We start from the raw sequence: 24,435 nt of genomic DNA, 5'->3' as shown, positions 1-24,435 counted from the left end.
GGGTGTTATAGAGTCTTACTGTCATGCCAAATATAAAAACTTGGAACCTACATGAATTGTGCGAGAGGAACGCCTCAAGTTGTATCTCGTATTGCCAAGTTGATTTTGTAATAGATCCATACAGGCAAAGTAAAAAATAAATATGTCGGCTTGATAAGTGAAAGTGACCTCGTACGCTTTAGAAACTAGGAACCAGCTTAGGACACATCGACTGATGATTGCAAGTCAAGCTCCATTTCTAAAAATCAGCAGCATGATAATACGACTTTTCCTCGGTATGGACCCTAGCAGAACGAAAGTTCGTGAGTCAAATGGTCCATCAGCTACATATCATTAGTCTAAACTAAAGAGCACAAATGAAGTAGTACCCTGTAAATGTTGATTTTTCTGACGCGTCCTTTCCTGTCCGCGTGTTCACGTGATTACTATCAACGGCAAGCTCATTTGCGGATCGAGCTTCGAATTTAGGCAAAATACTATACAATATGTACCTTAAAAATTATGGAATCGAAAGAACAATTTAGAACCACGGCAATTGCTGAAGAGGCAGTATATCGACCAATTTTACAAATACGTAAGTGCTTTCTCAAGAAAATGAGCCCAAATGGAACGATTAACGTGGAATAGTCAAACATTTGCCAACAGCTATTGCGGATCTTGAAAGAGCACATGAACAAGTGCTGGAGCAGAGCAATGGAGTTGTGTGTCCATTGACTATGGAAATTTCAGAGTTTGTAACAAAAGTTGAGAACGGATTGTATATCGAGCGAATTCTGGAATAAGGATTGAATTCATTTTGGAGCTTCAAGAACCCATAAACGTTCTACTTCTGTCTCTTTGCCAACTTCTTCCTCACCCTCGAATTTCAATCTGCAAGTGCCGTCTCGTTTAGTGCCAATGACTTCTGCGCGGTAGAAGGTCGTAGTTTCGGGATATTGCGCCAGTACACGCGTTCCGACCGGGAACGGGGCCAAGTCGATTGCCGAATCAGGGATGAGAATTATATCTTTAGGGCCAGCTTTATATGATTGTCCAGGATTATTGTTTTCGTCTGGTTCGGGATCTTGTACTTCGTACCTGATTTTTTAATTTTATTGTTAGAAGAAGGAAGAGAATGGGGAACAGTACTGATAAAATGGCTTACCTTATTTTTGCACCTTCGCCAATTACTTTTGTAACTTCACACCGGATCCATTCTGCTTCTGCACCTCGCTGTTTTTTCAAGCGGAATGCTACTTGTGAACCCACAGTTGGGCTATCCATGGGCACCAGAGAATTACTAGTATGTTTGTATCAGTTAGAAGGATTAAAATATAATTTGATATACCTGCGCGCTTTTTTAACGGGTGGTGTGCTCTTCGGACTATCGACCACAGGCGGCTGTTCTTCAACTTTACGTTTCTTGCGTTTGCTTTCGTTGATGTTGGACTCGCTAGCTTGTCGAAGAGCAGTTAGAATCGAGACATCTTCTGTAGCTTGGTCTAGCGCTCTGCATTGCCAGTCAGCTTTGGTGCAATTCGTATTGAGATTCCATATTAGTGTATCTTAGCTGACCTTTTTTCAGACATTGTAGTTTCGATTTCAGCTTGATATAAATCGCGAAGCTCATCCAGTTTTGCTAGTAATATGCGCGGATCTGCTGTGTTTTCATCTTTCACATCCGCATTCTCATCTTTATTTTTATTAATGCTACCATCATTGTCATTGTCATTGTCATTGTCATTATCATTGCCATTGTCTTCGTCACCGTGATTGTCGTCATCATCATCTCCATCATTCAGAACAAGTCGGAGTTTCGCTATAGAATTCTTGGTTTCCTCGTTTTGTTGAGAATACTCTACCAGACTTTTGATTCCGGCGCTAATTTTCGTCCAAACCTCGGATTCGCCGGATGAATCGGACGCATTCGTCGATGGCCTACTTCTGCTTCTAAACATGGCTTATTGTGTGTTAAAAATGACGAGCAAGAAATTAAGCCAAAGTACAATGAAATAGCATGTCCCAACCTGTAACTGTGCGGACAAATGTGAAGAGACACAACAATACTATAAGCAGCAATAAATATCAATATTATAGTAACTCTTTAATGGTAAGAAATCAGTAATTCTAAATCGAAACTAACAAACAGGCTCCGAAAACCACGATTCCAGCAACTATCAAAGTAAAGAACGGTAAACAGACTGTCGTTCTACTACTATCCGAAACTGAGCCATTCGATGCATTAACCACACAATTATACACGGCGTTACAGAACACGAGGAAATCTGGCGACATTGATATTCCAAAACCTTCGTTCGAAACAATTGGAACAGACAATGAAAATGACGGCCGTGATAAGCTTGAAATTATGTCGCTATCAGACCTTGTGGTCGGGATACCGGTCGACAAGTCGGATTTGTCAAAGGGTTGGAAAGATGTGACAGATCAAGACAGAGAAAAACAGTTGAGTCAATTAGGGATTAGTGATGGAACTACGCTGGCTTTCAGAATCTCTGGAGACCAGTTTCAAGTGGAATTTCCATCTTTTGAGGATGAGAGCTGATCCAGCTGTATAATCTTACACCAATACCTCTTATCGAAATAATTTCGATCTAATAGGGATGGTTTATCAGTGATCCATATCTATGAGTTATTCCAATACACGTAAAAATAATATTAATACAAAGAATTAAGCTACTAATGCACACAAAGCTGCACCAACACCTGAACCATCCTCAGCAAGTCCAATAGCAACTCTCTTTTCGTTTTGTTCGCCCACCACTACACGCAATGACTCTCGAATATACTTCTCATAACCTGGATAAAATTTAAATACGGAGCCGTCAACGCCAACATCGACCTGTGGCATTTTTTCGAAACTCTGGGTGTGCAATAACAACGCTCCGATCACTGCGCCCGCAAGATGTGCAGAGCGTTTGCCGATGGCGTCAACCACTAGTTTAATCGATTTGCGCTCGGCCAAAGTTGAAGTTAGATGGAGACTAGCCAGCAGAAATTTTTCAGTTTCGTCAAGATCAGTAGAAGTATCTGCTTCAATAAAAGACAACGCAGAGGTGTCAAGCTTCCAGGGCTTAAACAACGCATCTGAATGCTGCGAGGCGAAAAAGTCGCACTTTGTATGCAGTTCGACCAGCGCCAACCGGAGTAGCTCACCGAGAAACATGCCTGAGACATGTTTTTCAAACATATGGTATCCTTTGTTAAGCGTCTCACTATCAAGAATGGAGTCAAATAGCGTTTGCCCGATGGTCAAACAGCCCTTGTCGAAAGACCCCCACTCGGTGTTGATAATCATCATCGGTGACGATTCAGATAATTTAAGAACGGTTTCCGCTCCAATCTTCGTAACCGCATTTAAATTCTCAACATATGCGCAGTTTGTTCCCGTCCCTAGTATAACGCCCATCTGTGTCTCCTGTTTACCAGGCGAACAGTATGCCCGCGACATCAGTGTGCCGACAGTATCGTTTACCAGTGCTGCTACGTGGACTTTCAGCTTAAGCTTGTCAAGCTGCTCTTGCAAAAGTTGGCAGACGTCTTTGCCAACCGCGTCTTTGACATCAAAGCCCTTTGTCCAGCGGATCAAAGTGCCTCTATTGATCGCTGTCTGGTTCACAGGGAAAGAAAATGTAAATCCAAGTTTAAGTACATGCTCTGGGCCCTTATCTTCCGCAAAATGATCTTCATGGTGCTGTTTGAGAAATTTCTTCACTTGCTGCGCAAGAAATCCAAATAGCGCATTCGAAGTCCCCACCATCAGTTCATTCGAAATGGCGACTCGCGACTGAACTATTCCGAACGTACCATCTCCATTCAAATTTACTGAACAGACCCGGAAGTTAGTTCCGCCTAGGTCTACCGCAAGAAGTGTTCCTTTTTCGTTTCCGGATGGGATTGCAGTCACTGTACAGAGATTAGTATTGCCCACTTTACCACTCAACTTCTCCATCACACGACGTACGCACCATAAGTAGGAATCATCGTCATCGGTTGACCATCGTTTTCTAGCCCCGACTCTGTCCAGGTTAAAGACTGTGTTTGAGCACAATAATCATCGCCACCATAAAAACAAACCTGCTTCTTTGATAAACAGATCAGCAATGCGCTTAAGTTGCACATTATCCAAACTGAACGAGTTCACCAGTTCGTCTACCGAGAATTTTGTCATTTTATTATTGTATCATATAAGATCATATAACACTATATAATATTATATAGTCTCTTGTTTATTACTATATTATAATATTATAATACTTGTGTATAACAAAGTCTTGTATGCGTTTATAGAGCCGAGAACAAGAACCCTGAAAGGTTAATTGACGATCAGCCAGTTCCGGTGGACCCATCCACCTTAACTAAATTTTGCAAAGTCATCGAACATGATTGATCAATACAAGATATACTACGAGGATATAATTATTATTACGAATATAAATAGGATCAGAATAGAATGTACAGCTATTAGATGGCTAATTATTAAGACCGCTGGTTCTTGCGCATCAGATTTCGCCGTATTCGCAATGGCAAACTGCCCACTGGATTCATCGGCACCATGTGATTCATCGACGTCGTAGAATTGAGCAGATCCGCTGACTCCCCTTGTTTGGATAAATTGATCATTAAATACGGCGAATCCCCCCAAAATACGCCAGCAGTCCCATACTCATTACCATCCCAAAACATCTGTAGCGGGATCTGAAGCGCGCCTCGAGTACACCCCACCTTTTTGCCTATACGAGATCTGCTCGCAGCTAGTTCTCGGACATATTCCGGCATCGACAGTCGCAAAACGCCATTTTGTTTATCAACTCCGCGAACAATCGCTAGACCTAAACAATTCCTAACTCGACTACCGGTCACGTAGTAATTCAGGCTGAGTTTATCTGTTCCAACGGCAAAATGGTGATCTTCCTCAAATTCCTCAAGGGCAATCACAGTTCCATCAATAATATCTAGAAGCTTCTCCACTGTCACGCTGCTCTCAAGCTCAAAACAGCTAATCGCGCTTATCCCTCCAGGCCCGAGTGCAACTGACACCGGCCGCATGGCTGTGAAATGTCGTGTAAAATCAAAGTGTTTCCCTGTCCCATCCAAATGAAAATAAGCCAAGATCCGAGCAATCCTAGCGTCGGCAGCCGTCATCCGTTCTCGGGCCTTAGTGGAAGGTGCACCTTCTATTATCAGTTTGGTGTTTGAGTTTTGTGATATGTATCGGCTTATCAATGTATCCAAGTCCGTCGAACTTTCTTCTTCGCTGTTTTTGAGCTGTATTATGAAATCAGGCTTAACATTTTCCAGTACCGAGCTAAAAGAATTCTGAGCACCACTTTTTACCCAACCGCAGGTGTTCACAAGTAAAGGCGTTGGTTTACTCCTTTCTCTTTCGAGCTCCAGAAATCGATCAACAAGATATGAAATGCATGAAGAATAGTTGTCAATATCTCGAGGCGTTGTCGTACCGACATGGACTGAGTTGAGAATACAGTTAGCGATGACATTGGTTATCGGCGGCCCAAATGGTTGCGATCTGGATGGAATGAGTAAGTGAAGTAGTCCTGGAGGGCCGAATTCGGGTTGACCAGGGTCGAGGTCCAGATAGACTGGTTGAACGGGTGTGCCTAGCTCGGGATATAGTAATGTGTATAAAAGTGTTCGCAGAAATGTGGATTTACCCGTTCCCTTTGATCCACATACAACAATTCTGATCTCCGGCTCCGATATTATAGAGCTTATTGTGTCTTTCCAGATATTACAATCCAGTAAATGGATATTTGCTTTTGAAATTAAAGATGACTGTGATCCCCAGACTTCCTTCATGGATGGATACCTTAAACTAACGTTTTGAATCCCACAATCATAAGGTTTAAGAAGAACGATAGTTCCTGCAGTGAAATTGGAATCCAGAGTTAGTGAATACTCAGCCGCAAGTCTGACTACCAGATCTAGCGGGCATATCTCATCGGAAAGACCTTGAAAACTTGGAACACCGTGACAATTCAGCGCAAACGCAGTATGCTGTGATTCGGAGGGGTATATGGTGGCTCCATAATATGACAATTTCCCATGTAAAACCTGAAAGTTGAATGTGCCCTGGATATATATAGATTGACTTTTTGGGATTAGTAGTACCATCTTCCCGTCCTCTGTTCGATAATTGCTTGCTTCCATATTAATTGAAGTATTTGCTTTCAGACGTTTTCCGCAACCTAATTCACCTATATTAGACCTATCATGGTCGTCATCCGAAAGATCAGCATATGAAAGTGCATGCAGCTCGGACTGATCGACATCAATTATAGACTGAGTCTTGGTCTGATGTCGCTTCAGACTGCTTGATCCAAATACAGACTGAATGTCAATTGAGTTGTCAACGCAGCCCACTGGACTGGCACCAACTATTTGCACATCATCATCCTCATCCTTTCTTCGAGTCTGTCCTTGAATGGAACGCACAAAGCCTACATATCAGCAAAAATATTAACGAATACAAACATAAAATACAAACCTCTAGCAGATCTGACTGCACTCATGCAGCTGCACTAGATCCAATTTGGCGCAATTTAGATATCTACCTGAGAAAATATTTCAAGGTGGATCGGAAAAGGACCAAGTCTGTTAGTTTCGACCTACAAAAAATAGCGGAATTAGTGCAAAACTAATTCAATTAAGCGATAAAATCCGAATTCACTAGTTTTGTATTTATATTTGCTGTAAAATCCGCCCAAATAAGTAATGAGACTACTAAACTTCCAACCGAATCAAAGAACAAAACCCATATATTCTTGTGCTGTGCGCTTGTGTACGGCTCTCATCGCCCACAGCAAGAGGCTGCTGCATCCATCCAAAACTTATAGACTGAAACACTTCAGCAACTTTTACCTGGGATTTGAGTTATTTTGCGACGAATCGCGCACCAAATTTGGTTTTGCCGAGTTTTTGGCGTCCTGTCGATATCAGTATTGGCCTGGATTGCGTCCGACGGTCCAGGATCTTATATTGGTTCGATTGAGATATCGATGCAGATGAGCCGAATAAACATATAAATCGAGTGAAATATACAGAAAGTAGGAAATAAGATGGACTACGACGACCGTTCGATTATGCTTGATCGGCGGGCATCAGTTCAGTTTTTGTACTCGATCGGCTTCAGACATGCGATTCGGACCGTGTCGTTTGTCTTTTCATGGCTGTCCATAATATCGTGTTTTACCGCATTCTATTGGTTATATCGGCTTCCGGATAAAGTTTTTCGGCATTTGTATGTATTTCGTTTTATTCTTGATCTTATTTATGGCTGATTATTAATTCCAGACTTGTATTTTTGCTCATATTCTTCGACTGCTGGCGCGCTATTGTACTCATGTGGTATCCTATCCGGCTATGGTATACAGGGGAAGACTCTATCGGACCGCACGCCTGTCAAGCAGACGGATTTTTTGCTGCGCTGAGTATTGAGGGTGGAGATTTTGCTGTGCTGGTGATTGCTGTGCACACAGTCATATTCATTATGTTTCCTCGACTCGGCGCGTCCAGCTACGGGGCCGTAAACAAGTACGGAGGCTTGTATAAATATCGAAAGGCGGTTTTTTTATCCTGGGCTATCTTTACAATCTTGTTTGCTTCGCTTCCCTTCGTTCGTACAGGACATGTTGAGTCAGTTAATTCCCATGATGCTAACTTGGGGTATGTCCAGTTGACCCGCTGGTGTTACCTGCCAATCACTCCTATTTGGTATCGTCTCGTGCTGGCATGGATTCCAAGATATATGATTTTAATCACGCTCTGTGTAATCTATATTGGGATGTACGTGTATGTTACACGTGTTTTCCGGAAAGTTAGGTCAGTTACGCAGGATTTAGCCGTTCCGAAGCAAGCGCAATTAGTCTCTAGCGAGACAACGAACGAACATGGAAATAGCTACCTCGAACTAGCCATTGATTATGATATGTCACTTGTGCTTTTACCTGACGAAACCTACAATTTTCCACAGAACGTGGAGTTTCCTCATGCACGTCCCGCGACTCGAGTCAAAATCGGTCCTGCCACAACATCTGCCGTTGGACAAGAAAAACGACTGTCGGCGTCCGGGATTCTCGGTGCTTTACATGTAGAGACGCCTACAGATGATCGTCAACGAGCGATAATCGAGAGACAGGTTAAATTTTTGCTACTATATCCACTAATCTACCTGTTAATGTGGATTGCACCATTTGCGGAGCAGACTTTGCTATACATTAAGAGATTCCAGACACATCAACCGGGTTGGTTAGGTGTGATTTCAGCAATTATGTATGCGAGCAGTGGATTTTTTAATACCATTGTTTTCGCAATGCGTGAACGGCCCTGGAAGCAGATTTCCAATTCAAAGACCAAGAACGGCCGTATAGCACGCGTGTTGACAAATCCTCTGTCTGCCGCTAATACGAATGTGGTGCAGTCTTCCGAACAATCTGGAGTACCCTCCGATGTCTCGACGGATGAAATCAGCGAGGATGCCGACGCGCATCCGCACCGGTCTATGATTATCCGACAAGCAAGAAAACTTGTTCAGCGAATCAGTAGTATCAGAGTCAAGTCAGAGTCTAGTAGTAGTTGTTCCTCGGATAGCCCAGTGTCGCAGCTCTCTGGCTCGATCGCGAAAATCAATGATCGGGACTTGGGAGTATCTGTGCCGCCAGGACTACTCGAAAAGCGGCGGACAGGAGTGAGAACTATGATAGCTTCGCGAAAAGAAGGAGTGGAGAATGGTACTATTGAAACACCAGTGACTCCTTTTGACATCATGAAAACCCGGGCACATGGTCAGCGGCGAGGAGGAAGGTCAGATAACTGGGTCGACGAGTTGGATAGCGGGCTAATGGAGGACTAATGGGATGATCATACTGGGATGTAGGAACAGGGAAGATGGAGTAATCTGTATTATAATGAGATGGAGTAGAGTGATTACAAAAGTTTAATGGTTATCTAGCTAGACAATAGACTACGAACCCGTTACGCATTCGGATATCTAGAGCCGCTTGCAATATGGAATATATCTTGAACTGAGCTTGGAGAAGTGCGGAGAGAAATGATTCTAGAACCTGATTTGAACGCAGTTGCATTGCAATTACGACTATGGTGTTTGCACTGGATATGGATGATAAAGTCAACACAAATGGATCGATCAGAAAGTCATTATAGATTGTGTCACACGCGACGATGATATCAAACTCCGGTCTGATCTCCAGATCCGATATCATAGACTGGAAGTCAGAGTCTGACTCCCAGTCCAGGACGGCTACTTCAGTGCGAACTTGTCCGGTCGCAATCGAAGATTGTGAAGCAGAAATACAGCGAGCAACTTCTGGAAGATTGTGGCAAATATTGCGCCTCAGCAGCGGAACTATATGCGCTTGATCTGTTGCGACATACAGTCCTCTACCGTTCTTCAACAGCGGAATGGTCAACGCGCACGCCAGCAGCCCAGAAACACCTGCTCCGAGTTCGAGCACGGTCAATCCAGGAGTTCGAAATACTGAGTAAAAAAAGGTTCCGGGAATAAGAATCCATTCGGCAAATAATCGTGATACTTTCCACAGTACTGCGCCTGTAGTACTAGCCATGGACGACTTGAGCATGCCGATTGCCTGATGTATTTCCAGATCTAGTAATATGTTTGATTTTGGTTTGCTCTTGCGACTTCCTAGCCTCTTATTCGAGTTCGAATTTGCAGTTGTCCACGAACCATCCAATTCCAGTGATAATTCAACACATTTGTCGGACCGTGAATACATTCCTAAATCAGAGTTCAGAGGCGGTAGATGAGCAGCGTAGAGCTCGAAAATATGTTCGTCGAGGTTGTTTTCATCGATTCGCATAGTTTCAGGACTGTTTTCAAGCTCCTGCACGTTCATACTGTTCATCGATTCATGTTACTACTACCTTGCTATGAACGTTGATGCTCTTAGTATCTCCAGTCGTCCTGTATCGTAAAATGTCCCAATAGTCCCTTTTCTGCAATTCAGTACATTATATATTACTATTATATCTCGTTTGATTTTTCTCATTATTTTAACAACGCATAAGACAACACAATGTCCAGAATTGTAAGACAGGATTATATCGCCCGAATAAGATATCAGAATAGCCTTCCCCCTCCACCATGTCCTCCAAAACTCCTTTCCATACCGGTTTCTTTAACTGATTTCACTACTGCCGAGTTTTTGTCTGGACTTGTTCAGCAGCAGCCTTTGAACGTCGACATCGACTCGGAGCTCGGAATGCCGATCGATATGAGTATTATTGGAGGAGTGTTTGACAAAGGCGATGAATCTCGTATGTTATTCCATGAAGTCAAGAACCGCAAGGGTCTAACAGCAGCAGAATTATATCCCGAGAAAACACCTCGCGAACTACATCCAACAGACAAACTTCTTCTTCGCGATCTTGCCGCGCTGTCTGGATCTTTGAAATCACAGCCGGGTGTATCCTTCCTGCGCAGAACTGAATACATATCCTCAGACGCCGTCAAGCAAGCGCGCGCACTCGCTCGTCTGGACTCATCTAGCTCCCGATCAAAACCTAAAGCTGAACTGAGTGACCCATTACAGCAGGTCCACCGGATCGAGGAAACATTCCGATTAGCGGCTGAAGATGCAGATCTGACCGGATTTTCACATCCTACCAAAACAGGTCTAAAAGTTGAGCAGAGTTGGACTCTTCAGCCGGACGTTGAGCTCTTTGACCTTACGTATCTGTTGATGAAAATGGCCGGTGGTGCACCTGGCGTAACCGAAAAGGACGAAACGTCGGATCCTAGATATGATGTCGCTATTGCGCGGCCAATAGGAACCGCTGAGAAGACATTCATGTCGCTGTTTTTGGCGGACAAGCCCGTCGCAACCGAGTTCAAGGGCAAAATCAGCGAATCTAATGATCTTTTTGAAGATCAGTCAGCTCTGGATACTGAGTCTGACGGAAAAGTCTATAGATTTGAATACTCGCGAGATTATGAAGTGACCACAAAGTCAACTGATACTATAAGTATTGGACTCGACTCAGAGTCAAGATCAGCGTATTTCCATCCCATTGCGCGGGATCTGGTTCTTAAGCGGCGCCGACAAATCCAGCAGGATGTCGTAAATCGTCGCAACAAGGAACCAGAAATCGAAAACGACGTCTCTGCAATTGAAATAATATTTCGCCCATTTACAGGCGAGGAATCGGTAGATCGTGACAGCATTCGGAAGCAAGAATTTGGATATATCGAGTGATAGTCTACAATATTTAATAATGCCATTGAATCTACAAATCATTTCAAGATTAAACAGAATCATTTTTCGTCACCAAACGCTGATCCCCCAAATCCAACAGGAACAGAGGTATGCGCGGGTTGGAACGACATGAATTTATACACCTTACCCATTGCACCTCCAGACTTCTCAGTCAGTCGATTGTAAGCCTGTTCAACTCTTTTTCTACCTTCATCTGTTGTTTGCGCGTTGTGTAGCATTGTAGCTCGAGCACCGATCCCCATTGTATGCAGCCAGTCACCTTGTTCGACAGGACCGTGGACTGCGACGCCAGCTTGCTCTTCTGCGACCAGTTTCAGAGCGGTGAAATCCACATCAGCAGACAAGTCAGCCTCGCCCGGACTATCGAACGGCGATACTGTATGGTGCTTCTGTATCCCGCGCAATGTATCCACCGGAACAGTATCAGCAGGTCCGTAGTCGATGATTAAGGCCGTGCCGTGTCTCTGTGAAACTCTTTTACCAATCTCTTTCGCATAATCCAAGGACTCAGGACTAACTTCGATCCTTGAAAGCACCGGTAGCTTATTATACCGCGGCGATGATTTTGGAACTACTCGAGCAGAAACAGTTTCTACGGCCGGAATTGTCAGATGAAATGTCTCTCCGCCGCTAGTTTGGCTAGCCGTTCCAGAAATCGTAGTCTGACCGGGTAAGGAGATCGCAGATTTCGGAACTGAGTAATCGACGAAAAGTTCGCGCCAGCCGTCTTTAGTGTGTTCGAACTGGTGAATTGGAAGCGCGTCAAAAAACTCGTGAGCCACAATGAATGGAGAAATGGATTCCTCGTCCGGTACTTGTTTCAGATCCTGCACCCAGTGAATCGGATATCCATAGACAGTGGTACTCGACTTCACGCCGTCCACCGAATCTGTCATGACTGCGTTGGGACCACATAATGTTTTGAGCTGTGATTTGCTTAAGGTCGGACTCGCCTCTACTAAATACAAATCCGAGATGAGCGTTTTCAACAGCGGTAGCGACTGCAAAGCACGGAGGATGTCCGCCATTAATGTTCCACGTCCAGGTCCCAATTCCACAAATCTACATTTCTTAGGCTGCCCAAGAACGCTATACCATTGGGAGAAAATCCAAATACCAATCAGTTCACCAAACATCTGAGAAATCTCAGGAGACGTGATGAAGTCACCAGCTTGGCCGAGCGGATCTCTGTTGATATAGTATCCTCCGTCTGGATTCGTCAGACATTGTCGCATATATGCTGCCACTGTCAACGGTCCTGTAGTCTGCCTCTTAGTTCTGACAATTATTCGTATATGATTTGACATAATTTTACCTTTATAAGCTTTGATAGAATCTCAGGTAGTGGATTCTTGACCACAGCAGGAGTGTGGACTGCCCGCCGAGGAATTAAATATCTGAACTGTATGTTTTTACAGGCATTACGTCCTGTACTGAAAATTGTGCTTGCTATTCTCATGTCTTGATTTACTGACTGAGGAATCAATAAACTAGTTGATGAAAGTTGATCAGGCTGGACGAAAACGACATTATCACGTGCACACGCGCTTCTACCTTACAAGGGCGTGCTTTGCGGTCTCTATTCATATTACACCAGTATGGATCAACAAGGAAAAAAGCGTCCGAAATGGCAGGAGGAAGATAGCTTGAATATAGAGACAAAGTTGCTGGATTTTCGAAACAAGAAAAAATCCAAGAAGAGGGAGAAGACGAAGACAAAAACAATTAAACCCGATTCAACTATTGTTGGAGAACACAAACCAAGCTTAGTTGATTCACATCCAGGGCTACTCACTCCGCCGAACATTGCTATCAGATCATGTCGAAGTATAACGGAATACCAGAAGATACAGGATATTTGTGAAGGTGCTTACGGTGCAGTATTTTCTGCTGAAGAAGTTGCTACTCGCGCTCGTTTTGCACTGAAGCGGATCAAGATCCATCGGCCAGATAATCATGGGCTTCCAGTGACATGTCTACGAGAGATTTCAATATTGAATAGATTACGACATAAAAATGTGGTAGCGTTGAGAGAAGTTGTTGTTGAAGAAGATTTACTTAGGTATGTTTATCGTGTTTTTAGGAGGACATGTTTTGATGAGTAGTGTATATATTGTTATGGAGTACGTTCCCTATGACTTATACCACTGTCTGAAACAAGGCATTCGCTTCACCGTTCCTGAAATTAAAAGTATTCTCCATCAGCTGTTGGCAGCAGTTGATTACATTCACAGCCAACGTATTCTTCATCGAGATCTTAAACCGGCAAATATCCTTCTCACATCTACCGGGATACTGAAAGTTGCAGACTTTGGACTCGCCCGAAAAATGGCCCCACAAATGACTCCGAGTGTTGTTACATTATGGTATCGGTCACCCGAGATCTTACTAGGTGCGACATGTTATTCTTACACAGTCGATTATTGGGCCGTTGGATGCATATTTTCCGAGCTAGTCACTTTGGAACCTCTCTTTGAGGCATCGTCGGAAATACAAGTTATTCATAAAATTTTCAAGATCATTGGATATCCGAATAAAAATACTTGGCCTGGGTTCCACAATTTACCCAGCTCAAGAATGATCAAAATTGTATCATCTATTTCACCTGGCTCGTTGGTTACGAAATATCCGTCTTTATCGCCTTCTGGAATCGATCTGCTGTCCCAACTACTCACTCTGGATCCTCAACTACGAAGAGGGTCGACAAGCCATGCCTACTTTCAAGAACAGCCACTCCAAAGACAGCCGTCATTAAACGAATTATTTAACAAAAATATTTAGAAATACAGAAAAACTAGTTCTAAATTATCTAAACGCATTGATATCTTTCAAGTAGGCGACCAGACGTTTATACTCGGCCAGTAGCTCGGCAACTTCGTCATCGGCTAAATAGCTTCCCGGCGCCATTTTCTCAAACTTGACAGGCGGTGGTGCAATTCGCTTCATCAGTAGTGACCGGCTTGTTTCACCCGTCGTTGACGACCGCTGGGTTCCACCGACCGATGACGTGCGGCCGAATCTACGCTGCATGTTGTCGAATAGCGACACGGCCCGCGATTTTATCGTTTCGTCAGCCGTATCCGCAAAGTCACTGGATTTGGTTGTCAGTACAGGTTCTCCACCCGGAGACGCTGTTCGCGTCAAAGACGAGTACATGGCCGAAGAAGTCGACGTAGCGACAGTGGGTACCGCCGGCGAAATCTCAGGACCAACAGCTTCTGCCTCGTCCGCGATGTCCACCGTGTGACTTCCTCCAACACTGCCAGAACTGCCAGCAGAGACCTTTGCAATGATCGACGAGGTGGTATCGTATAAGCTTTTCGACTGCTCTTTAGGACGTATCACGGTATTGGCTGTCGATGGCCTGGGATCTGCTTTTTTTGGATTCTGCGCTAGTCCGTTGATCAATGCAGACGACGACTGCAGGACTTCTTCAGTCCTCTTTTCCAATGCTTTTCGGCGTGCTTGCTCTTTGATTTGTTTCACCTCTTCGTTCGAGTTGACTTGAGTACTCGTGTTCCCTCCAAAGAAATACTTGTATGAGCTTTCAATGGTCTTGCGGCCGTAATCAGCCGTGTTACCAACCGTTGAGCCGACAGTTGATCCGACCGAGGCTGCAATATCAGATGGATGGAATGACATTCTTCGAGGCGAATTCTGAAGCGGATCGACTGGCGGCGATGACGGTCTTGAAGACAACGCCCTATAAGTTGACCGAATAGGTTGTGTGCGAATTTGGTCGTTCATAGGGGCCGTCGAGAACTTTGCTGCTGGAACAGCAGTCAAACCGCGAATATTACTCGGCGGTACAGCGACCGCGGACACTTCTGGCTCAGGTGGCGGCGACGGCGTAGATACAGTCGGCACAGGAATGACAGGTAACTCCGAAGAATCGACATTCAAGGACTGGAGGTCCACTGTTTCTAAAAACGCGACAACTGCTTCGAAATTCGTCAGACAATACGCAGTTTCCCCATTTACGTTGCGCTTTGATCTGAATCGCTGGATAAACATCAAATTTGAGAAAATATGAGGTGGATCAGATTGCACGACCGAATAGATTAGAGTTGGAAGAACGAAATCTGCACTTGACTGCGCGGTGATTTGCTTCGACTGCCGGATTGTGTTTAACGCATCTTGCTCATTAGTAGAAGTTCTTCATTTAGTAAATAGTATAAAATAACTCACCAACAATATGTTTATGGGCTGTGATCAGTTTTGATATCTTGGCTCGTGGAGACTTCATGTCATTAATCTCAACAAGACAGGTCATGGCCTGCTTAAGATAGGAATTCAGGTCGACGTCTTTCAATTCAGGAACACCAAGGTGCTCGATTTTGATGTTGATCAGCTTCAATGCAGCAATTTTTGTGCACAATGTCGCGTCCTTGGCCTCATCGTCACTGGCATGGTACATGAATATTGTCGGATAAGTATCTTCACAGACTTTACGCTCGATTAGGTCTTCATATAAGGTCTTCAAAGATTCCTTGTGCTTGCGCTCCTGCTTCTTTTTTGCCATCTCTTCAAAAGACATCATCTGAACTTCGTACGTACGCTGCATATTATTTTTGCGAAGCAGAGCACTTGTCTTCTCTTGCACGGTCATGTAGAAATCCTGGAAAAGCTCCGAAAGTCGTTCAGCTGATAACGTATTAGGAGGGAGCGTCATCTGCTTGATGCTCTCGACAAAGTTGTCAGCCATAGACAAAAGTTCCGGTGGAAGTTGATCGTATCCGATCACAACCGCAGTAGAATCTGGAGATGTAGGCGCAGTAGGTGAAACAACTCTCTCGATCGTCGTTGCTGGAGACGCAGGAGCTGACGGGTCTGCGTAAACATCTGATACAGCCTGAATCTGTTTGGCCTCGGGGATTTTTGGGATTCTGGAAAATGAGCGCATTGGTGAAGAAAGTCGGTTTGTGGAAGGCTCCGACGCAGACGAAGTCAGAATGTCGACTGGGAGCTCCGAGTTTGTCGCCGGCCCCTTCCTTGTTGTCCATCGAGAGACAGTGATGGGTTTGATAACCTTTGCGGGTGAAGAAATAGTTGAGCTTTCGCCGACCGATGAGTCAATGTCCTTTCCGAATAGTTCATCGTCCGATGATTCCTCAAATAATTTGGTCTCTGGTGCTGGAGTCTTTGGCTGTGACGTAATGGATGCAGAATTGAGGGATGCAGAATTGAGTTCAGATTCAGTTGAAATTTGTTCGTCCAATTTATGCGACTGAGTGCTAATAATTTCTTTGACATCACCAATATCCAAGGAATCAGATTCGGCTTCATTGGTAGGACCAGCATCATCGAAAGCTTCGACAGACTGATCAGCAGTAGGCAAAGATTTTATTGGTTCAATAACCTTCTCAACTTCCATTGAATCTTCTGGTCCAACAGCTTCCTTAGTCTCGTTGGTAGAAACTATCGCTTCTTCCTCGATCAGCTCTTCTGCTTGAGATATTTCTTCCTGCTCCAGGCGTTGCTGCTCCTGTCTACCGATGGTCTCAACAGCATCCGATCCGGCATCTTCTTCTACTCCATCATCCGCCCATGTTTTATCTTCAGGCAATGGTGGGATTACCACTTGCTCTGAAGATATCCCCGATAGCAGCTGCTCGTCACCAGCAGCTTCTTCTGCCGAGGTTGATGCAGCAGCAATTCCGGTTTCATTTTCGTCCATCATCTCTGAATACCTAATATTACATGCAATTTCTCGCCGAGCCTAGAAATTTTAAACTTCTTGAAGTTCTAACGATCCGACTTGCCTAGTTCAATTGAATCTGGACCGTCTACTATGGTCTTATCGTTGCAAAAAGGTAACGCCTCAGTGACCGTCCCAACCAGTCCTTACTAGCTAAAAGAGAAACCTAATCCGCTGGTTCCAGATTTCTCCGTTTGCCCAATGAAAGGGAATACAAGATACATTTACAAATATAACAATAATTATGTTATTAAATACAAATCAATGTAGCATCCTAACCCAACAAAAGAAAAACTTTTAACATAAAGAAAATAAGTGCGTCTTCGTCTAGTTTTGGGCCTTGATGAGCGCGTTGATGTGCTCCTCCCGGTCACCAACCGAGCCACCCTCAATAAAATGCTTGAATTTTCGTCGTACTCCCCAGCCACCTGAAGGATTGGAAAGTTTGAAGGGCCACAAAAAGTTCGACGCCTGCTTGAATGCAGGACCAACGGTATAGATCTCATGAATCAAATCTTCAACACAAATGATACCGTACTTGCCGAGTGCCTCCTCGATGATAGCATTATCAGTCAGAGGAATGCGCTGACGGTTAACCTTTCCGTATCCGCGTTTGTAGATAAGCTGGCGGACAGAAGATAGGTTGGGGTAGCCGTACGCAACGTAGGGCTCGACAATGCGGAGCATCTCAGCAGTAGCAGACGTAAGCTTGACAAAAACACCGTTGTTGATCTGAAGAAGGCGGAGCAATTGGAGAATTTTGCGAGGCTTGGGCGCAATCTTATTGATACCCTTGATACGAACAACGAAAACCAGCTTAGGCTGGGCGGGAACGTAGAAGTTGCCCTCCTTCTTCGCCAAACGGTTGAGACGGACCTTCTCCTTCTCCTCGTCAAGGTACTCTTTAACGTACTTTTCAGCACGCTCAAAAATAACCTTACGCTTTTCTTTGTTTGCCTAGAATTAATTAGTGCTGTTACCAAGAAAACAGAATTCCGGTGATTTCAATTGTTATCAGTCCCGAAAGATGGTTAACAGTAGCAGCATCGTCTTCGACTAGCTCAACAGGATAAGAATTTTCATCACCTAACATTCTTATGAAATCACAAAAAAAAATACATACAGCTTTCTTCGCAGCAGCAGCAGCGACCTTCTCCTCACGAACCTGGTCTTGGTTCTTTCTCTTCTTCAAGAGAGTCTCAGGAACGAGAATCTGCTCTGCGGTGGGGACAGTGCTAATAAAAAGTTAGTGTCTGAATTCCATCCTAACTATACTCTAAGAAAATATCCAGGTAAAAATGCACAGCTTCAAGAACTGCTGTCGTCACCTAGAAATAAATTTAATCCGAACAGATTCAACCAATCTGTAAAGACAATACCCATCTTAGTCTGAAAAAAATTCCAAACTTTCGACAGAGATGAAACAGACTCGACGAAACTTCTCGATATCCCTCAACGAGGAATACGTGTTCGCTAACGAGACATATTTCTCAATAGTTTTCAAGGAAAAAACGTTCATCTATAAAGATTAATTTGTCTTGACCTCATAACCTTCAGTAGGATCCGCAAAGCAAGGCTGAAAGAAACCGAGTACGCGGATCCTTGAAGAACCAGGAATTCGACCACAACTTCCTTCCGCTCATATGAAACATTATACTTGTTCACATCGTTCAGACCTGCTGAATATTCCCTCACCAAAATCACTCGACTTTACTCACGTTCCAGCCATTTTGATCGTTATTTAGTTATGAAAATGATTGTTTCAAGATGACTGAATCAATTGTTAAGCTTAACGGGTCTTACCATTTTGTCCCAGCTAGGTCTGTCGGACTGTTTCCTGCATACTTGGATGATCTTGGATGTCCAAAATGTGACTGTCTATAACCCTACATATAGGGTTGGCACGTGATTATTTTGTAATTACCCTAACAGGAAATATAATTGCAGTCTTGCAACGCCTTAAGTAGATTTGTTGTATTTTCGAACCACAATAAACGAATGAGAGGTAATATAATGCAATATATATGAAACATAAATAAATTAACTACCTTTAACTTTGATCTCCAAGTCTCTCAGCGAAATTTCGTACATCTCTTCTTGCCCATCCCATACAGTTACCTCCTTTCTATGAACTTTCTGGTTCTTTGATCGGCGGATTTTGGAAGTCATCTCTTTGAACCATTTTCCCTCGGAATGAGAAACTATAGACCAAGCAGTTCCAGGCTTTCCTGCACGGGCGGTTCGACCCACACGGTGAATATACTCTCTTGTACTGATTGGAACGTCGTAGTTGATTACGTGCTCAATGCTGTCAATATCCATTCCTCGAGCAATGATATCTGTACAGATCAATCTGGAAAAACTTAGAAATATGTTGGGCAGCACTATAGAGACGACTTACATATCAACATTGCCCTTTGAAAATCTGCGCAATGCTCTTTTACGTTGGCTCTGTTCGACTTCTCCGGTAGCCAAACCGATCTTGTATTGTTGAAGTGCGGGATACATTGAAGTTCGATAATTTTTGTCTAGAAGTTCTAACAGTGCTGCCAATCTTGCGGCAGCCTCATTTGACCGTACAAAGATCAATCCACCGTTAAAAATATTTTCCTGGATTAGCAGATTTAGTAAAATTAGTGGTTTCGTTGCAATCTCTTTCAAAGAGATCTTAAATTCCTAAATCGTAAGAGACATAATTGCAATTAAGAGGAAACAACTTACTGTTAGACTGAACGGTAAACTAAAATCTCCTTCATCTTCATTTTTCATCTGGTCTGCAACAACGATAACTCGAGGATCACGGATTTTTAAACTAGCCCATTTCCCAGCATCTTTTGTAAGGGTAGCTGAGAAGACGAGCTGTTGTGCGTTGAGCTGCCATAAATGAGCCGTGATCGATTTGAACTCTGGTGTCTTATCATATATAGCGCTTATTGTCAAGTCTACCCAATCTTGAAATGATTGATTAAGTAATCTATCTGCCTCGTCGATGACGAAAAACCGCAGATACTTCAGAGTGAAACCTTCAGTTTGACGCAGATGATCAACTAGTCTACCAGGTGTGGTAATGATTATATCTGGACAAGAAGTTAGGAATAATTTTTGTTCTTGTTGGAAGGGTCGATCACTTCGGAGTGCTATGACGTTGAGATTAGTTCCTTTGCTTAGAGATTCCAAAACTTCTCGAAGTTGCTGAACAAGCGGTCGCGTGGGAACTACAATCAAAGCTCTAATATGAGGCACTACCCTAGAAGCCAGAGCCTAGAAAACTTAGTAGCAGCTCGTTCAGACTCAAGGTAATTACGACTCACTTCTATGATCGGTATGCCGTATGCCAAAGTCTTTCCACTCCCTGTGGCAGCATTGACTAAGACTGGCAGCTTCTTATCCGGAGAGATGTCCAAGACATCCTTCATGACCAGAGGAATCACTGCTGCTTGAACAGCAAACGCCTCTGAAAAGCCCATTGCTGCCAATGTTTTCGTCATCCTTGCTGAAAGCCGTAATGATTCGAACGGCCGACGCAGTGTAGGTTTTATTACCACTGGTTCGACCATCCATTGTTCCTTGATTGCTTTCGTTTCTTGTTTCACCCGGCTCGCTGGCTGAGGCAGAGGCTCTAAACCGATTGCTCTCACAGGTTTCGGTGCAGTCAACACAATACTTTCATCCTTTATATTCTCATTGTCTATGGCATCATCAATGTCCAACTTAATCTTCTTAACTTCCTCCGACTCTGCCAGCGGATCTGCAGAAGATACAGCATTCTTAAACTTTTTCAAAACCTTCGCGTGCTTTTGACTGGTTTGTTCATCTCCGTCGCCCTGTGTGGTACGCTTTCTCTTTTCTTTTCGGCGCTCTGGTATGTTCGTAGAAAAATCCGTCATTCCTCTCCAAGCTATGGAAAATTATGATTCCCAACACTATAAGGCATTGTACTGTTAAGTAATAACCATCTAAAATTGATTTCGAAATATTTATTGGGAGTTCGATGTCCCAACTGTTCCAACCTGCGATTACCGTAATTGGGTATAATAACTTTGATTTATGGTTCCGTTAAAACAAATAAGGAAACCATGAAGGAGACGAGACAAGAAGATTCTCAAGCAGAAAGAGAAGAGATCCAAGCATTGACATCGACATTGTAAGGGCTTCCATTTTACGTTCTGGTCAAAGCAACTAACAGCTTAGGAACTCACTCCTGATCTACCGACAAGCAGCACATCATAATCTGACAATTCCTCGACGAAAAGCTTTCCAGAAACTCTCGGAAAATCATATCAATTTGTTAAGACCTTATTACGAAGATCATCTAAATGCGATTGATGCTGCCATCGAGATCAACGCCGACGTACTGGCTCATATAGCCAGCATCGGGTCGAACGAGTTTATGGCACCCCAAGAGAGGTCCGAGTGGAAACAAGCAAATGCATTCCAAGTCGATCAAACCAGGAGCAGTTTGAAACAAATATTCCGGGATTGGAGCGCAGATGCTGCAAGTGAGCGGGAGATTTGCTACGGCCGTGTACTGTCAGAACTGAATTGCAGATATCCAAGTGAACAAAGGTATGATATATTTGTGAATTAAAGTAGTTTGGTATTATTAATATAACAGATCACAGACAAAAGTGCTGATACCTGGAGCCGGATTGGGTCGATTAGCTTTTGAAATTGCAAGAGCAGGTAAGTGCTTCGCATCGATCACGAACTAGGTTAATGAAAGTAAGGATTTATATCACAAGGTAATGAATTTTCATATCATATGTTAATTTTATCGAATTTTATTTTAAATCAGTGAGTTGATCCTCAATATCGAACACTACGGATCTAACAAAGCAGCACGACTGGGCCAAACGAATTCACAATCTATCCCTTCATACATACATTTTCCAGCACAGCACAACAAGGAAATCAGATTCGACCCATTCGGTTCCCGGACATTTGTCCGTCACAAGAAATGGCTGTGATGTCAGGCGATTTCTCGTATTCGCAAGGTTCATTTACTGAAGTCTATGGCCGCGATGGCAATGCGCCCAGCGCGTCGTTTGAAAAGTGGAACGTTGTGGCGACTGTATTTTTTATCGACACTGCTCATAATGTCCTAGACTACCTTGACACTATTTATACAATTTTGGATGATTCTGAAGAGAGCTGCTGGATAAATTTTGGACCGTTATTGTATCATTTTGAGGAAGAGCAAAGTCGCTCGACCACAGTTTCGGGTAGACAAGGACTGGAGGATATTGACTCGGCTCTGAGTATTGAACTGTCGCTTGATGTGCTAATCCAGATTATTAAAGACCGAGGTTTCGAGTTTCTGAAGCTTGAGACTGGCATTAAGACGACGTATGCAACCGATGAGCGGTCGATGGGCACATGGATTTATGATTCCGTCTTTTGGGTAGTGAGAAAGAAGCAATAAATCTACGTAATATTAAGTTATTCTTCCAGTTTAATATTGATTGAATAGGGAAGGGGCCGCCGCAGATCCAAGTTCTAGTCTGGTTTTACAACTGCTACTCATTCTTATCCTCAAAAATGACACAATTACTGGCTCAAAAATTAAAAGTTGCGTTGATCCAACTCGCAGCAACGGCAGATAAAGCCCGCAATCTTGCTCGAGTGAAAGAACACGTTTTAAAAGCAGCGTCGAACGGCGCGCAACTCATTGTTCTTCCAGGTAACAAAGGAACTCGATATCATTTACCAATGTATTTTTAAATCTAATACAACATAGAATGCTTTAATTCTCCGTACTCGGTCGCTGCATTTCCAGAATACGCTGAAAATATTCCCCTGGGTGAGACTACTACGTTTCTCTCAAAACTGGCTCTGGACACTAAGACCTATCTGATTGGCGGTTCAATTCCTGAACGTGATTCTCAAGGAAGATTGTTCAACACAAGTCTAAGTTTCTCACCGATGGGCGATATCATTGCCAAACACCGTAAAGTGCATTTATTCGATATTGATATAGCCGGAAAGATAAGATTCAAAGAGTCAGAGGTTCTCACGGGAGGGAACAAAGTTACCGTGTTTGATGTTCCGCCGTTTGGTAAAGTCGGACTCGCGATTTGTTATGATATACGTTTCCCCGAACTCGCCATGATTGCTGCTCGCAAGGAAAATGTGTTTGCTATGATATATCCTGGCGCATTTAATACCACTACGGGCCCGTTACATTGGGATTTGCTCGCTCGAGCAAGAGCGGTAGATAACCAAATCTACGTCTTACTCTGCTCGCCGGCAAGAGATATGACCGCCGGATATCATGCTTATGGCTATTCGGCAGTTGTAGATCCAAACGCGTCTATTCTTGCCCAGGCAAATGAAGACGAAGCTATAGTATACTCAGAATTGATCCCAGGAACTATCGAATCCGTTAGAGCTGGAATCCCAGTCACAACTCAGAGAAGATTTGATGTCTATCCAGATATCTGCAATAGCGCTGAAACCTCGGATATTTAACGTGATGAGAAACATATCATCCAAGTACGACATATTTTGTTCATTCGTAATTAATTAATAGTAAATTGAACGTTTTATTGAAAAGACATTTTTACAAGAACAAAAACGAAACGAAATGCCGCATTATTTTTTGTTGCCCTAATACACACAAGACCACATCCACAAACAAGTCCAAGCCTGCTTATTTCTTCTTGCTGACACCAACAGTCTTTCCCTTTCTGCCGGTAGTCTTAGAGTGCTGTCCACGGACACGGAGACCCCAATAGTGTCGGAGACCTCTGTGAGCCCGGATCTTTTTCAAACGCTCGAGATCGTCACGAAGTTTCGAGTCTAACTGATTAGCAAGAACCTGAGAGTCCTTACCGTCGACAAAGTCACGCTGACGATTGAGGAACCACGAAGGGATCTTGTACTGTGTAGGGTTCTGCATGATCGTGATAATACGTTCGAGTTCTTCGACAGTAAGCTCACCAGCTCTGAATTACGTTAGATCAGACTTTTATGAAGTGGTGACATGATTGCACTGCATACCTCTTTGACAAATCGACATCGGCCTTCTTGCAAACCAAGTTGGCGTAACGACGGCCAACACCCTAAATTGTCAGTCTTCAATTGCATCTAACTTCTTTAAATTTAAAAATACGTACTCTGATTAAAGTCAAGGCATACATAATCTTGATCTTTCCATCAACATTGGTGTTAAGCAGACTATCTTGCGTCAGTACTCGAATATTTAGACCTCGAATTGTATTCCATTTCTAATACATACCGCAAGATATGCTGGAAATTTCCCTTTTCTGAAACGACGAACGACTAAACGCAATTAGAATATTACTTTACTCCCTGCTAAATTATTCAAACTTACCATTTTGATTATTTTTACACGAAAATCGTTGTCAAAGTTAACAATCTCGAAAACAGATTTCACTTACTATGCATTTGCGGTACAGAAACTGGGAGATTCGAGATTGCGTGCAGGCCACACTACTGTAACCC

At 43.4% G+C, this 24,435-nt stretch overlaps 14 protein-coding genes across 14 annotated transcripts; 5 read left to right on the top strand and 9 right to left on the bottom strand.

The window, feature by feature from the left end:
- Window positions 1-791: 791 nt before the first annotated feature.
- On the bottom strand, window positions 792-1,937 carry V1516DRAFT_663820 (SGF29 tudor-like domain-containing protein; the record flags this gene model as incomplete). The annotated part of the gene is made up of 4 exons (XM_066920546.1): window positions 792-1,077; window positions 1,145-1,279; window positions 1,328-1,489; window positions 1,555-1,937. The coding sequence occupies 4 exons, from the start codon at window positions 1,935-1,937 to the stop codon at window positions 792-794; spliced, it is 966 nt and encodes a 321-aa protein (XP_066778344.1).
- Window positions 1,938-2,632: 695 nt separating this feature from the next.
- Window positions 2,633-4,337, bottom strand: V1516DRAFT_673764 (hexokinase-domain-containing protein). The gene is made up of 3 exons (XM_066921965.1): window positions 4,075-4,337; window positions 3,966-4,016; window positions 2,633-3,903 (listed from the first exon to the last, which is right to left on the bottom strand). Exons 1-3 carry the CDS (start codon window positions 4,166-4,168, stop codon window positions 2,669-2,671), a joined length of 1,380 nt encoding a protein of 459 aa, XP_066778343.1. The 5' UTR covers window positions 4,169-4,337; the 3' UTR covers window positions 2,633-2,668.
- On the bottom strand, window positions 4,338-6,698 carry V1516DRAFT_673763 (uncharacterized protein). The gene is made up of 2 exons (XM_066921964.1): window positions 6,506-6,698; window positions 4,338-6,458 (listed from the first exon to the last, which is right to left on the bottom strand). Exons 1-2 carry the CDS (start codon window positions 6,528-6,530, stop codon window positions 4,477-4,479), a joined length of 2,007 nt encoding a protein of 668 aa, XP_066778342.1. The 5' UTR covers window positions 6,531-6,698; the 3' UTR covers window positions 4,338-4,476.
- A 378-nt stretch (window positions 6,699-7,076) lies between these two features.
- Window positions 7,077-8,869, top strand: V1516DRAFT_663816 (G protein-coupled glucose receptor regulating Gpa2-domain-containing protein; the record flags this gene model as incomplete). The annotated part of the gene is made up of 2 exons (XM_066920545.1): window positions 7,077-7,258; window positions 7,312-8,869. 2 exons carry the CDS (start codon window positions 7,077-7,079, stop codon window positions 8,867-8,869), a joined length of 1,740 nt encoding a protein of 579 aa, XP_066778341.1.
- Window positions 8,870-8,960: 91 nt separating this feature from the next.
- On the bottom strand, window positions 8,961-9,893 carry V1516DRAFT_623059 (uncharacterized protein; the record flags this gene model as incomplete). Its single annotated transcript, XM_066919608.1, has 2 exons — window positions 8,961-9,669; window positions 9,721-9,893. The coding sequence occupies 2 exons, from the start codon at window positions 9,891-9,893 to the stop codon at window positions 8,961-8,963; spliced, it is 882 nt and encodes a 293-aa protein (XP_066778340.1).
- Window positions 9,894-10,030: 137 nt separating this feature from the next.
- On the top strand, window positions 10,031-11,292 carry V1516DRAFT_673760 (RNA polymerase II-associated). Its single transcript, XM_066921963.1, has 2 exons — window positions 10,031-10,314; window positions 10,363-11,292. The coding sequence occupies exons 1-2, from the start codon at window positions 10,074-10,076 to the stop codon at window positions 11,250-11,252; spliced, it is 1,131 nt and encodes a 376-aa protein (XP_066778339.1). The 5' UTR covers window positions 10,031-10,073; the 3' UTR covers window positions 11,253-11,292.
- Window positions 11,235-12,746, bottom strand: V1516DRAFT_673759 (S-adenosyl-L-methionine-dependent methyltransferase). The gene has a single exon (XM_066921962.1). It carries the CDS (start codon window positions 12,578-12,580, stop codon window positions 11,312-11,314), a length of 1,269 nt encoding a protein of 422 aa, XP_066778338.1. The 5' UTR covers window positions 12,581-12,746; the 3' UTR covers window positions 11,235-11,311.
- Window positions 12,747-12,871: 125 nt separating this feature from the next.
- On the top strand, window positions 12,872-14,054 carry V1516DRAFT_623132 (Pkinase-domain-containing protein; the record flags this gene model as incomplete). Its single annotated transcript, XM_066919614.1, has 2 exons — window positions 12,872-13,335; window positions 13,379-14,054. The coding sequence occupies 2 exons, from the start codon at window positions 12,872-12,874 to the stop codon at window positions 14,052-14,054; spliced, it is 1,140 nt and encodes a 379-aa protein (XP_066778337.1).
- Window positions 14,055-14,084: 30 nt separating this feature from the next.
- On the bottom strand, window positions 14,085-16,293 carry V1516DRAFT_617049 (uncharacterized protein; the record flags this gene model as incomplete). The annotated part of the gene is made up of 2 exons (XM_066919351.1): window positions 14,085-15,409; window positions 15,462-16,293. Coding segments are annotated over 2 exons (2,157 nt in total), but the record flags the coding sequence as incomplete, so codon positions are not given.
- Window positions 16,294-17,172: 879 nt separating this feature from the next.
- On the bottom strand, window positions 17,173-18,756 carry V1516DRAFT_636521 (60S ribosomal protein uL30). The gene is made up of 3 exons (XM_066920032.1): window positions 18,690-18,756; window positions 18,095-18,206; window positions 17,173-17,928 (listed from the first exon to the last, which is right to left on the bottom strand). Exons 1-3 carry the CDS (start codon window positions 18,698-18,700, stop codon window positions 17,299-17,301), a joined length of 753 nt encoding a protein of 250 aa, XP_066778335.1. The 5' UTR covers window positions 18,701-18,756; the 3' UTR covers window positions 17,173-17,298.
- V1516DRAFT_673749 (P-loop containing nucleoside triphosphate hydrolase protein) lies at window positions 18,757-20,898 on the bottom strand. Its single transcript, XM_066921961.1, has 4 exons — window positions 20,283-20,898; window positions 19,693-20,232; window positions 19,373-19,647; window positions 18,757-19,324 (listed from the first exon to the last, which is right to left on the bottom strand). Exons 1-4 carry the CDS (start codon window positions 20,856-20,858, stop codon window positions 19,012-19,014), a joined length of 1,704 nt encoding a protein of 567 aa, XP_066778334.1. The 5' UTR covers window positions 20,859-20,898; the 3' UTR covers window positions 18,757-19,011.
- A 149-nt stretch (window positions 20,899-21,047) lies between these two features.
- Window positions 21,048-22,393, top strand: V1516DRAFT_663808 (N2227-like protein-domain-containing protein; the record flags this gene model as incomplete). Its single annotated transcript, XM_066920544.1, has 5 exons — window positions 21,048-21,115; window positions 21,163-21,537; window positions 21,587-21,654; window positions 21,699-21,765; window positions 21,811-22,393. The coding sequence occupies 5 exons, from the start codon at window positions 21,048-21,050 to the stop codon at window positions 22,391-22,393; spliced, it is 1,161 nt and encodes a 386-aa protein (XP_066778333.1).
- Window positions 22,103-23,530, top strand: V1516DRAFT_289996 (carbon-nitrogen hydrolase). The gene is made up of 2 exons (XM_066918863.1): window positions 22,103-22,651; window positions 22,709-23,530. The coding sequence occupies exons 1-2, from the start codon at window positions 22,510-22,512 to the stop codon at window positions 23,437-23,439; spliced, it is 873 nt and encodes a 290-aa protein (XP_066778332.1). The 5' UTR covers window positions 22,103-22,509; the 3' UTR covers window positions 23,440-23,530.
- V1516DRAFT_649939 (40S ribosomal protein uS13) lies at window positions 23,494-24,372 on the bottom strand. The gene is made up of 5 exons (XM_066920238.1): window positions 24,305-24,372; window positions 24,209-24,252; window positions 24,087-24,147; window positions 23,971-24,032; window positions 23,494-23,915 (listed from the first exon to the last, which is right to left on the bottom strand). The coding sequence occupies exons 1-5, from the start codon at window positions 24,305-24,307 to the stop codon at window positions 23,621-23,623; spliced, it is 465 nt and encodes a 154-aa protein (XP_066778331.1). The 5' UTR covers window positions 24,308-24,372; the 3' UTR covers window positions 23,494-23,620.
- Window positions 24,373-24,435: the final 63 nt, after the last annotated feature.

The sequence above is a fragment of the Lipomyces oligophaga genome (genome assembly GCF_038497815.1).
Source record: "Lipomyces oligophaga strain CBS 7107 unplaced genomic scaffold V1516scaffold_3, whole genome shotgun sequence".
Taxonomy (NCBI): Eukaryota; Fungi; Ascomycota; class Lipomycetes; order Lipomycetales; family Lipomycetaceae; genus Lipomyces; species [Lipomyces] oligophaga.
The sequence above is the reverse complement of the archived record's forward strand: the minus strand, read 5'-3'. Positions and strand labels throughout refer to the sequence as shown.

Bases quoted from the DNA above. Each gene is read 5' to 3' on its own strand.
- V1516DRAFT_673764 (XM_066921965.1), bottom strand. From the start codon at position 4,168: ATGACAAAATTCTCGGTAGACGAACTGGTGAACTCGTTCAGTTTGGAT. The intron at 4,017-4,074 runs GTTTGTTTTTAT...TAACCTGGACAG, and splicing joins TCTGTTTATCAAAGAAGCAG to AGTCGGGGCTAGAAAACGAT. The intron at 3,904-3,965 runs GTGCGTACGTCG...ATCTCTGTACAG, and splicing joins GACGATGATTCCTACTTATG to TGACTGCAATCCCATCCGGA.
- V1516DRAFT_673763 (XM_066921964.1), bottom strand. From the start codon at position 6,530: ATGAGTGCAGTCAGATCTGCTAGAG. The intron at 6,459-6,505 runs GTTTGTATTTTA...GCTGATATGTAG, and splicing joins TGCAGTCAGATCTGCTAGAG to GCTTTGTGCGTTCCATTCAA.
- V1516DRAFT_673760 (XM_066921963.1), top strand. From the start codon at position 10,074: ATGTCCAGAATTGTAAGACAGGATTATATCGCCCGAATAAGATATCAG. The intron at 10,315-10,362 runs GTATGTTATTCC...TAACAGCAGCAG, and splicing joins TGACAAAGGCGATGAATCTC to AATTATATCCCGAGAAAACA.
- V1516DRAFT_673759 (XM_066921962.1), bottom strand. From the start codon at position 12,580: ATGTCAAATCATATACGAATAATTGTCAGAACTAAGAGGCAGACTACA.
- V1516DRAFT_636521 (XM_066920032.1), bottom strand. The intron at 17,929-18,094 runs GTATGTATTTTT...AATTAATTCTAG, and splicing joins CTGCTGCTGCGAAGAAAGCT to GCAAACAAAGAAAAGCGTAA.
- V1516DRAFT_673749 (XM_066921961.1), bottom strand. From the start codon at position 20,858: ATGACGGATTTTTCTACGAACATACCAGAGCGCCGAAAAGAAAAGAGA. The intron at 20,233-20,282 runs GTGAGTCGTAAT...TAAGTTTTCTAG, and splicing joins ACGGCATACCGATCATAGAA to GCTCTGGCTTCTAGGGTAGT. The intron at 19,648-19,692 runs GTAAGTTGTTTC...CTTACGATTTAG, and splicing joins GTTTACCGTTCAGTCTAACA to GAATTTAAGATCTCTTTGAA.
- V1516DRAFT_289996 (XM_066918863.1), top strand. From the start codon at position 22,510: ATGACACAATTACTGGCTCAAAAATTAAAAGTTGCGTTGATCCAACTC. The intron at 22,652-22,708 runs GTAACAAAGGAA...AATACAACATAG, and splicing joins GCAACTCATTGTTCTTCCAG to AATGCTTTAATTCTCCGTAC.
- V1516DRAFT_649939 (XM_066920238.1), bottom strand. The intron at 24,033-24,086 runs GTACGTATTTTT...CTGACAATTTAG, and splicing joins ATGCCTTGACTTTAATCAGA to GGTGTTGGCCGTCGTTACGC. The intron at 23,916-23,970 runs GTATGCAGTGCA...AACGTAATTCAG, and splicing joins GATGTCGATTTGTCAAAGAG to AGCTGGTGAGCTTACTGTCG.